The 12064-nt window shown below is 54.6% G+C and overlaps 1 protein-coding gene across 1 annotated transcript in view; it reads right to left on the bottom strand.

The window, feature by feature from the left end:
* Nucleotides 1-12064, bottom strand: part of COL26A1 (collagen type XXVI alpha 1 chain) — a 173244-nt gene that overhangs the window by 16913 nt on the left and 144267 nt on the right. Inside the window, exon 4 of the mRNA XM_024745284.1 lies at nt 4641-4702. Within this exon, the coding sequence (XP_024601052.1) occupies nt 4641-4702 (62 nt within the window). The remainder of the gene's footprint in view (nt 1-4640; nt 4703-12064) is intronic.

Below are 12064 nucleotides of genomic sequence, written 5' to 3'. Positions count from 1 at the left end.
GGAAAGAAAGGGAAGGGAAAAGGAAAGGAAAGAAAAAAAGAAGAAAGAAAAGAAAAGGAGAAAAGAATAAATACATGGGCCCAGCTTGACACAGGACATTTAGCAGGAGCTCCAGAGAAACAGAAGTGGCCGTGGTCACTCAAGCCCAGCCTGGAAATCAACCTGTCCTCTCCCCTGGAGGAAAGCAGGGGTCAAAAACCGGAAGGACCCAGGGCCTCAGTGGGAGACTCTCCCTAATTCACGTGAACTGGGAGCCAGGAGGCCTCAGAGAGGCCCTGCTGTCCCCAAAGAGGCTAGCAGGGGGCGCTGCGTGCCCGGGATCTGCACAGGGCAGGCAGGCAGATGCTAGCACAGAGTAGACCCCCCCCACCCCAGCAGAGGGGGCCTTGGGGTTCCCGGGCCATATCAGATGGAGCCCGGCTTCCTGTCCCGATCTGCCAGACAGGAAGAAGCCCAGTGTCTCACGTCCCCTCCAGCTCTTAGAAACCCGAATCCCGCGTCCTGCTAGATTGTCCCCACAATCAACAGCAGTGCATGAGGACCTCCTGCAAAGCAACCCCCCTAAAAACCGCCAGTATCTCCACACACTTCATACACAGGCGCCCGCCTGGGCCTCACCTGCGTCTCTTCCGCTCCGCTCTGCTCCAGCTGCCCTGAACTCTCCCAGTGCTCCTCAAGCCCAAGACCGCCCCACCTCCAAGCCCAAGCTCCTGCAGGGCCTTCCACCAGCCCTGCCCACAACCCCGACCCCCGGAAGATTCTGAGATCCAGTGAGCTGTCCCCTCCTCCCTGTGTCTGTCTGACCCTCTGGGCAGAAGGGAGGCCTCCCCTCCTGTATATCACCTCAGCTCCTGTACAATCACTTTGTGCCCACAGCCAGGGCGGCGGTGGGAGCAATGCCACCAGCCCTGCCCTCAGGAGTAGGGACCACCTGGGGAGGGGGTGCCCTCCTTGCTCTGGGTCCCCAGAACCCAGCACAGGTTAAGTGCCATGTGATGGGGGAAGCTGAGACCCTGCTACCAGCCAGGCTGGTTTGAATCCCTGCTCTCCTACTAGGTGACTACTGTGTGACCTTGTGCAAGCATTGTGACCTCTGTGGGCCTCAGTTTTCGCATCAGCAAAATGGGGGTGATAACACTGACCCTGCAGGGCCACGGGAGATCGGGAGCGCTCAATACATGGGCAACCCGGTTAGTCCTGCTGATGCTGGGACGGTGGGGGGGGCGGGTCACGGGAACAAACGGTGGCCTTCCCAGCGCCCAGGCCTGGCTGGCTGGGCTGAGGCTTTGTGGCTGTGCAGAAAGGATCCCTCTGAGTGCCCCTCCCACCAGTTCTGCAGTGTCCTGGGGCCTGGGTGACAGAGTCTCTGAGGACTCTTGGGAACAAAGTGGCACCCCTGCATCAGATCTCAGGTCCCCATCTGTGTTGGGTGGGTGGGTTCCTGACCCTTGAGGCTCTGGTGACCCCCAGGGCCCCTGTCTCTCAGCCCCTCTCCTTTCTGGTCCTCACAAGAGCTCATGAGGCAGGAAGGGCCACTGCAGCCCCATCACAGGTGAGGTGGAAATAGAGGCTCAGAGACTGCAAGTGACTTGCCCAAGGTCACCCAGCAAGTAGGTGGTGGGGCCAGGGCCCCACGTGGTGCGTCACCCACCTCCCCACAGCCGGGCCACAACCCTGGCCTCAGTGGAGCTTCACGGAGGCACAGAGAAGGGGAGCAGCTGGCTCAGATCACACAGCAGCTCGGGGGTGGAACCCCATCTCCTGAGCCCTGGAACCCCCTCTAGGAAGGGAGGGTTACAATTCCTGTCCCAACTACTGACTGTCCACTGGGAAGCTGACCGGCCACGGCCAAGTGGAGGAGCTGGGCGGCAGGGGAAGGAGACTTGTCTGTCGGTGCCCGTGATGTGGGACCCAGAGCCATGGGTGTGAGGATGGAGGCGGGGAGAACTGTCAGTACCTGGCACCCCAGGGCTTGGGGGCAGGAGGGTGGGCGAAGGCAGGGGTAGCTTCCTTGTTTCTGGCCTGGCTCCGGGGATGGTGGGATTGCCACCAGTCAAACAGGGGCGCAGGAGAGGGCAGGTTTGGGGGTGAAGGTGATCAGTCCGGGGAGTGAGTTGAGATGCAGTGTCTCGGGGGAACCTCCAGAAGGAAATATTTAACAGGGAGTAGCCAGGAGCAGAAGGGGGTTTGGAGCAGCTTGGAAAGATCAAGGAGCGGGGTCAGGCCCAGCTCCCAAGGGGACCTGCCACCTGCAGCCTTAGCCCTGCACCAGACACCCGGCTCACTTTTTCCTGGGGCACTTCCCACGCAGACACCAAGGCCCACAGAGCCCACGGACCCAGGCAGAGAAGCCCTGGCCACGGTCAAGTTAGAATCAGCCCCCACCCGAGTCCAAGTCCTCCTGGCCTGGCCATGGCCAACCTCCCAGAGAAACTGACCCCATTCCTGCTGGGCATGAGTATACCAGGGCGGGCAGCAGTGGGCGGGGACTTAGCCCAAGAAAACCAGACCTCGGCCAGCCGCAGACGGCAGTGGCTCTGATGATGTCATGGCGGCCTGGCTGATTGGCCAGGATGCCGCCCTCCTGCACTGGAGAGCAGCCGAGTTCCGAGGCTCCTGTGACCCTCACTCAGGGAAATGCCCTCGGGCTGCCTCCCACTCAGTCTGGTCCTTGGAGTCAGAGTGTAAACTGAGGGGCAGGAGAGGAAGGAAGGCAGGAAACTTTGTCTGCTGGCCTTCCACCCCACCATCGCCCAACAGCCATTCCAGCCTGTCCCAGGAAAAGAGGGCGGCAGGAATCTAGACAAGCTCCTAGGTCTGGGTCTCTGGCTCCTTTGGCAACTTAGGCACCGTGTGGAGTGTAAATGGAACAGTCCCTTGTGGTCGCCTGGCCTCCAACCTCCTCCTCTTCCCTGGCTCCAGAGCCCCCTACTGTGTGTCTGCGGGTGTGCCCCAAAGGAGGAACCATGAGTGGCCAATTACTCATTTTCCCAGCTCCCTTGCAACTAGGAGGTGGGCGTATAGCCCAGTGCTGGCCAATGACACATAATGAATCTGTTGGGGTGGTTTACTTCCCCCCACTACTTCCTGCCTTTGAACAAGGTATAAGGATGTGAGGCCTTGAGCTGCAGCAGCCTCTTTGTAACCATGAGGCACTGACCATGAGACCAAAAGCCAGTTCACTAAGGAGGTGGAGAGGAAGGCTGTGAAGAGTCTGGGTTCTTGAGCCACCAAACCAATCCTGAGACCACTAACTTCTGGACTTCCTAGTGAACTAACGATAAATGGTAAGGAATAAGCTGCCAGTGGCTGGGTTTCTGAACAATCCCTTCTGATGCCAAAACAGGTTTCTTGTCTGCAGAAGCAGAAGTTGCAGTGTCCAGGCCTCAGAGTTTCTGCTCTTTTATGTCAGCTGCCTGGGTTCTGACTCCCCATCTGGGGTCTGCCTGCCTGGTCCTGCCTTCACCCACCTGACCCCAGCCCCTGAGCCCAGCTCCGTGCTCTCTCTGACCCCTGTGGGCTCACCTGACCTCAGCACAGCCCCTGAGGCTGCGGGGCTGTCCTGGCTGCTAGCCTGGCTTGTGTCCCCCTCCCTCTGCAGGCTGCCGCCTCTCAGGGCCCTCTGACCGGGCTGATGAAGCTCCCAGGGGCCCAGTTCCTCCAGGGGACACTTGGGCATAGAGCAGGCAGGTGGGCAGCTGGAAGGTGATCCAGATAAGACACAGGAGTTGAGACAGGAGTCTCCCACCCCCTACCTGGGGATCCAGAAGAAACGCAGTGGCAGCCACCTCTCTGCACACCCGTCTCGAGCTACCCCTCCTGCTCCCCCACCCAGGAGCCACCTGAGCTCACCCCTGTCCACCAGCCTCAGAATGACCCAGTGAGGGGCCGGGAAATGTCTCCTTCAATTTCCATTTTACAGGGCAGCAGACTGAGGCCCAGAGCTAGGAACAGACCTGCCAAGGCAGAGCAATTACTGGGACAGCCTGACCCCCCCACCTCTGTAGTCCCCTGAGGTCTACAGAGGGGTCATGACCCTCACCCTCAGGGCCAGAGAGTAAGCCCCACCCCCAGCCCGCTGCCGTGGCCTTGGCCATGGTCGTGGTACAGCCTCTCTAGGCAGAGGGAGGTGTCAGGGTGGGACGACCAGGGGAGGAATTGCTCATGGCGGGAGGGCATGGGCGAGGGCTAAGTGGGCTGGGGACAGCTGGCACGGTGCCAGTCCTCCCCCAGAGCTGTGACTTTTAACACCCCAGTGAGCGTACTGGGCCTTGGCCAGAGCAGGCTGTCAGCCAACGCTCTGCCAAACCATGTGGAGGTTTCAGGTGCCTGGAAAATGTCCATCAGGCCAGCCAGCCTGGGGACCCAACCTTTTCTAAAGTCTCGGGTACCAGAAGTACATCCCAGCATCTTCCCCAGCGCCCCTCACACCTGGGACCCTCAGGTTTCTTGCTCACCCCACTCCCTTCCCCAACCCCAGGAGACTGGCCTGGCCCAGAGAAGGTTACCCCGGGCCATTGAAGCCCCAAACAGCACCCATCCCTCAGGACCAGGCTGCTCAGTCCTGCTGGGCTCCCTGGGGCTGATGCAAGCCCCTCCCCAACCAGCTCCCTAGGCCCATTATCCCCAGACCATCTGACCTTGGCTTCCAGCGTGGTCAGGCGGTCACTCATGTCACTGAGCCGGGTACAGTTCATGCATTCTGAAAGAGAAGAGGTGAGAGTGGAGTAGATCCTGGGGAGAGAGCAGCCCAGCCACAAGGATAGCCTCTGGTCAGGCAGGCAGGGAAATATCTGAGCTGTCGCCAGCAAAACTCCCACCCATCCTTCAGAGCCTTATCCTTAACACCCCCTCCTCCATGCAGTCTGCCTGACCTCTGACCCTCCTTTCTGGGCATCCACAGCACAGAGTACTGTCTGTTTACTCAGTGAATTGTCTGAGCCAGCACCTGGGTTGCCTTGTCAGTCTGTGGGTGCCGTATGGGCGGGGTCTTTGTCTATTTTGTTTGTTCATGAATTTCAGTGCCTGGCACAAAACAGAGGCTCAAAAAATATCTGATAGTTGATGAATGGATAGTAAATGAGACACGCTCCCTGACTTTGAGAACTACAGTCTGGGGAAGGATACAGGCAAATAGACACAGGCTGGTAAGGGCTATAAGAACAGAACGTGCAAAAGAGCATCATGGGGGATGTCAAAGCCCATCTGGGGTGGGCAGTGGTCCAGGAGGGCTTCCTGGAGGCAGTGGCATCTAAGGTGAGGCCTGAGGGATGCACAATGACTGGTCAGGTTCAGCAGAAGGAAGCATAAGGGCTGAGGCCCCAAGGAGAACAGAACAGGGGAGCGTCTGCCAGCAGCCTGGCCTATCCGAGCACACCTGCGGGCCACCAAGGCTGGAGCAGTGGGCTGGGCCCTGACACAGGAGGCCTGGGGGGAAGAGCTTGGCAGTATCCTGAGGCCAATGGGCTGCTGTTGGAGGGGGTGAAAGCCAAGGTCAGATTTGCATTTTTAAAAGCTCACTCTGGCAGCGGAAGTGTCCCATGGGTGGGAGTGGGAGGGCCTGGGAGCCGAAGGCCAATTAGGAGACCAGTAACTGTTAACCTCCCAGGCATACATCTCCCTGGGCTGTAATCATCTATTTATGTCTGTCTCCCCCAGAGACCCAGAGCTCTTTAATGAGGAAATAGATGGTTCAAAGCTGTTCTAAGGAGCTTTTATTGCTCTAGAAGTCAAGAGATGCTTAGATTCCTCCCTCAGTTCAAAGCCTGACCCTACAGGAACCCCATTCTGGTTAAACAGACACACGAGAGCTATTAGGGTAACTCGGCAGGTCCCACTTGGTGTTCAGAGGCCCCTTGGCCACAGCGAGGCCCCCGGCCCCCCATCATCAGCCTTGTCTGTCCCCCATCTTTGTCGCTGAATGCAAACCACCTTGTAAATGTCCCTATTTTAAAATAATGAGTGCTCTGTGAGAGATGTGAGGAGACACCAGGACGTTAGGACCATGGGAACAGGTGATTCAGGCCGTGTCCTCCCCAGGGGCGCCCAGCCTTGGGGCCAGGGGTGCTGACAGCCCCCAATTCTGCTCACCAGCCCTACCTGGCTTTATGTGGGCTGGCAGGGGTCCCCTCACCCTCATCTCCCTCCCCATCTACCCTGGGCTCGGCCCAGTCAGTGGTTTATAAGCCTTTTTTAGGAACAGAATTCTTTCTCCCCCAATAAAACCTTGTCAGGAACCCCGATACATAAAAGAGATTAAAGACTGAGGCGTAAACACTGAAACTTTAAAACAACCAGAAGAATGTATACAGTTGTCTGACTCGGGGACGGGGCAGGACTTCACAAAGGATCAGCGAGAAAGGAGGCGGTTTTCTGGTTAAACATGGGGAATTGAACACACATGTTTCCCTCTAGTTCCTCCCAGGAAAGGGATGGTGAAGGGAGAAAAAGGTACAAACCACAAAGCAGAGAGATGGGCAGAGGAGACTTCGCAGTGAAAGGCAGCCGGGGGCCAAGTCCCAGGCTCGCAGACACAGGAGGGCTTGGAGATCAGGGAAAGGAGAGGGTCCTCTCTGGGCTCAGCGACCCACCCAAGGGGAAAGGCCGACAGGTGCTGATACCTGGAGAGGCCCCCTTCCCCCCGCACCCCCTGTACAATGGCCTCTGGTCAACAAGGCCAAAACACACGGAAAGAGCCCCAGGGGGCTTTTAGTGCCTCCCTCCTAAATACAGATGGTCCAGGATTCCTGTGCCTCTGAAAGAGGCCCTTCATGGGAAAGACAGACATCAGAACAAACAGGGTCCCATTTGTCATTCCACCCACCCTACCCTCCACCCTCCACCTGACTTTCCACCCACCCACCTTCCCATTCATCCATCCCCCACCCCTCCCTTCACCCCCGGACGCTACCCATCCCCAACCATCCCTTCATCCACCTGGAGGCACCGTGGCTCCCTGTGCTGATCCTGATGGGTGGGTGGCAGGGCAGCAAGAATGGGGTGCCTGCCCTCGTAGCAAAGGCCCAAGAGCATCTCACGGGAGAACAGGCGCTGACTCTAGAGGGGGGCTGGCCTGGAGAACTTTCCTGTTTGAGCCTCAGCTGTCCCCTCCACACACAGGAGGGCACCACCCCACTCCGGGGCCCAGCAGGAAGCGGGGGGCAGGATGGCCATGGGTGAGGTGTCAATCAGAGCCCCAGCCCCACCCAGTGAACATTTCTGAGGCATTTAGAGGCTGTGAACACATTTCCAGGGTGTGAGGCAACAAACAGGACTCGCTGCAGGGGGGAAGGCCAGCAGAGGAAGGGGTGAGCCTTGGGCTCTCCCAGAAACTTATTTCTGGAAAGTGTGCTGGGCCCGGACCTAGTTTGCTCTGGCACCAGGCACCCTGCTTGGCCTGTGGGGAGCGGCTTGGCTGTCAGCAGGCACAGGGGGGTCCAGCTCCCCAGCCGCAGAGAGGCCCAGCCAGCGGGCAGGGGCGAGGCTGCCAGCTCAGCCTCCCTGTGCCACCTGCCCGGGCAGGCGCTCTGAGACTGGGCGGGTTTTATGGTTCCCCTGGCATTCTGTCATCGACAGCAATTAAATTATGCATTTAACTTTCTCTAACTATTCCTCGGAGCGTTGGAAATATGGAGATGGGCCTGGTGGGGACAATCCTGGCTGTGTGACTGGCCGAGGCCCTGCCGCCTGGCTCTGGGCCGGTTCCCCCTCCCTGAGACGCAGACTCTAACTCTCTGGGATTCTGAGGATTCCCACATTCCCAGGACACACAGGCCCGCGAGTGTTTCCTAGTTTTGAGGACACAGCGGCAGAACCTGTGTTGGGAATTCTCTGCCAATATATCAGAAGGGTGGATGTGCCAGGTGAACTGGTGTGTGTGTGTGTGTGTGTGTGTGTGTGTGTGTGTGTGTATAAGAGAGAGAGAAACTGACTGCTTGGTGTGGTCAGTAGAGAGAGCACTATAGAGGCCACTAACTCACTGTGTGGCTTGTGAGGCCCTCTTTCTCTCTGCACCTCAGTTTCCCCATCTGTAAAAGGGGTTTACATTGCTCAGCTCCAGGGGCCTCGGGCTCCTGGACTCTTTGCTCCTGCCCTTGCCGGCCAGCTGCCCTCTCTGCCTCTCTCTTTCTGTTCCTCCTCCCAGGGCATCCCACCTTGGTGTCTCCAGCTTCTGCTTACCTCACCCATCCCTTTCCTGCTTGGGCCATGAGACCCTGACAGGTGCAGCCAGGGCACTTGGATGGTCCTGTCCCTAGAGGCCCAGCTCCCTCTGAGAGGTCTCTGAAATGGTCTGCAGGTACGGGGCATACGCAGGGTGGATGTCACCTGCAGCCAACCCAACGGGGCCCAGCTGGAAGAGACCCCTATAATCCCCCGGGAGACCTTTGACCCTAGTCAAGACTCCTAGGGGAAAAAACCTCCAAGGAGGTCAATAGGGTAAGATACTGCGGGGACAGGGGTAGGGCAGGCCAGCTAGACTGGCCATGGGTGCACACAGGGCACCACAGGAATAAGGAGGTCCTGAGTGATCTGTTTCCCTAATGTGACAAGAGCTATGGAGGTAAGCTCCCCCCCGCCAAAAGCCTGACTCTAGGGAATGAAAACTGGTGGTGAAGAGGGGTACAGGGGACTCTCCTTTCTCATGGTAAGCCTTGAAGAGCTACTGGCCTTTTTAAAACAATGTATATATTTAACACATGTAATGTAATTTAAACTTTTAACTGGGTGAAAGCATGAAACGCGTTTATGATGCTGTGTGGAAAATATACAAAATTGTATCTATTCATGAGCTGGCAGGAAACAAGCCAGCTGCAGGCTGGAGCTCCAGAGATGGTGCCACCAAGACATGATCATTCCAGATTTTTCCAGTCCTGGTGTTTCCAATTCAGCCTGCAGCTCTTAAGTGCCCTCTGGTGCTCTAAGCCTAGCTCCGTGGGTAGCAGCGAGGACCTGGTAGGAATTTTGTAAAATACCTTCCCTGGGGGGCTTCCCTGGTGGCACAGTGGTTAAGAATCTGCCTGCCAATGCAGGGGACACGGGTTCGAGCCCTGGTCCGGGAAGATCCCACATGCCGTGGAGCAGCTAAGCCCGTGCGCCACAACTACTGAGCCTGCGCTCTAGAGCCCGCACGCCACAACTACTGAAGCCCGCACGCCTAGAGCCTGTGCTCCGCAACAAGAGAAGCCATCGCAACGAGAAGCCCGCACGCCGCAATGAAGAGTAGCTCCCGCTCGCCACAACTAGAGAAAGCCCGTGCCCAGCAACAACGACCCAACTCAGCCAAAAATAATTAATTAATTAATTTAAAAAAAAACGTTCCCTGGGCCTGGGAAGCCACCTTTCCAGTTAACTTGTAGAGAACCGCTTGTCCAGGTACTTGCAGACAGATCGGATTTTTCTAAGACACATACCCCAGAAGGAAGCGTGGAAAGGACGAGGCCAGGCCAAAGGTGGGGGCCCTACCCTGGGCCCCCCTGTGCTCCTCCACACATGCCAGAGCAACGAAGCCCATCGGGGGTCGGGAGCCTGCTGGTTGGATGGAGCTGTGGCTGCTTGCCAGGCCCAGCCGTGGGGCTAATGGACAGGACAGAATAATTAAATTCCATCTTTTTCTCTATCACGGATCACAGAGAAAGCCAGATATTTTTTCAAGAACTTCTGCCAAGAGTTTTTATTGAAAAGTAATTTGAGTTTCTTCTTGGAGAGGGGCAGCCTTGCATGGGTGTCACCGCTGTAGAAACACAAATCCCCAAAGGACCAGCTGCGCTGAAACTGCTCAGAGCACACTGGTAGCTGGCCACCTCCACCCCCGACACCAGCAGCCCCTGGACTGCAGAGCTTTCCAGCGATGTTCAGAAACCCCCCGTGGGGAAAAGGGACAACACTGGTGAGTGAAACCAGTTCACTAATGTTAGTCAGTCACCTACAGGGTGAGAGGCAGAAATACCCTGGCATGTGTCCCTCCCTTTATGAGTGAGGATGATGAGATTCAGAGAGGTTCAGCAATGCACTCAAGGTCACACAGCTTGTCGATTAGAGGCCAGAATCAGAACCCAGGCCTTCCATTCCCATAAGGCCATGGTGGGCTGGGCTAGGTGCCCTGGCTGGGGCAGCAACTCTCAACGTGATGTGAAAACAGTGCCTGGACCATGGCTGGACATGGGTGAAGTTTGTGATTTCTTCACCCCACCATGGCCCTAAAAACTCTGCTGACCTAACTGGCCAAGTCTGTCTTCCTCCCTCTCTACCTCCACATCCAGCCCAGAGTTCAAGATTGTTGGGTCTTGTACCATGGCTGGATCACACCCCAAAGCATTTTTGCCCCAATGAAATCTAAAGAGGAATTATTGGAATTATTAAGTTAATTTAGCAAGGTTGATGGGATACAAAGACAGTTTATAAACATCAACCATATTCCGGGACTTCCATGGTGGTCCAGCAGTTAAGACTCTGCGCTCTCAATGCAGGGGGCCTGGTTTTGATTCCTGGTCAGGGAACTAGGTCGTGCACGCCACAACTAAAGATCCCCCATGCCACAACTAAAAAGATCCTGTCTACAGCAACTAAGACCCAGCACAGCCAAATAAATAAATAAATAAAATTAAAAGCTTGCCTTCAATTAAAAAGAAAATCAACCATATTTCTATATATTGACAATAACATCATTCACAAAAAGCATCAAATTATCCAGGAATAAATCTACTGAAAACTATAAAACATCATTGAGAGAAATTAAAGAAGATCTAAATAAATGGAAAGATATGTTCATGGATTGGAAGGCCTTATATTATAGATGTTAACTCTCTCCCACTTGATCTATAAATTCAATGCAGTCCCATTTAAATCTCAGAAGGCTTTGTGTATGTTGTGTGTGTGTGCGTGTAAATTTGCAAGTTGATTATAAAATATATATGAAAATGCAAAGGTCCAAGAATAGCCAAGGCGATCTAGAACAAATAGAACAAAAGTGGAAGACCACTTTTAGGACCAGAAATGAGATCTATTATAAAACTACAGTAATTAAGACACTGTATTATTGGTGCAAAGATAGACAAAAAGACCCACACTTATGCATTCACCTGGTTTATTAAAAAGGCACATATGAGTACGGGAGAGAAAGGATGGACTTTTCAATAAATGGTGCTGGGTCAATTGGACATCCAAATTGAAAAGTAAAATTAAAAAATCTGACCCCTAACCCACACTACACATGAAAGTAGATTCCAGACGGATTGTAGATCTAAACGTTAAAAGAAGAACAATACAGCTTTTTTTTTTTGCAGCGCAATATGGCTTTCAGGATCTTAGTTCCCCAGACCAGGGATCAAACCCAGGCCCCGGCAGCGAAGTCTCCAAGTCCTAACCGCTGGATCGCCAGGGAATTTCCAACAATACCAGTTTTAGAAAAAATGGGTAACTTACCTTCATGACCTCAGAATAGACAAAGGTTTCTTAGGACACAAAAAGCACTAACATTAAAGAAAACTTTGATGAAATGGATCACATTTAATTTAAGAATTTCTTTTCATCAGAATACATCATTAAGAGAATGAAGAGGCCTATCACCGAGTAGAAGAGGTCCTTGGAAGACATAAAACCACAAAATAAGATGCCAAATGATCCACCTGCCAATGCAATCTACCTTACTGAAGCCCGCGCGCCTAGAGCTTGTGCTCCGCAACAAGAGAAGCCGCCACAATGAGAAGCCCGTGCACCGCAAAGAAGAGTAGACCCCCGGGGCTCACCACAACTAGAGAAAGCCCGCGCGCAGCAACAAAGACCCAACACAGCCAAAAATAAATAAAAATATAATAAATAAATTTTAGAAAAAAAAAGATGCCAAATGGCCCACAGTCATAGGCGGAGGGGTCAACTCATTAGCCGTATCAGGAAATGCAAATTAAGCCACGCCCACAAGAATGGCTAAAATTAAAGACTAACAATGTAAGTATCCGAGAGAGTATGAGCCACTGGAACTCTAAGAGAGCGTCAGTGGAACGTCCATGGAATAACCACATTTTTAAAATGTGGCAGTTTCTAATAGGGCTGAGTAGGAGCAATTCCA

This window comes from Neophocaena asiaeorientalis, unplaced genomic scaffold, assembly GCF_003031525.2.
Source record: "Neophocaena asiaeorientalis asiaeorientalis breed wild unplaced genomic scaffold, Neophocaena_asiaeorientalis_V1.1 scaffold461, whole genome shotgun sequence".
In the NCBI taxonomy this organism is placed as follows: Eukaryota; Metazoa; Chordata; class Mammalia; order Artiodactyla; family Phocoenidae; genus Neophocaena; species Neophocaena asiaeorientalis.
Note: the sequence above shows the minus strand (reverse complement) of the source record. Positions and strands in the feature narration are given on the sequence as shown.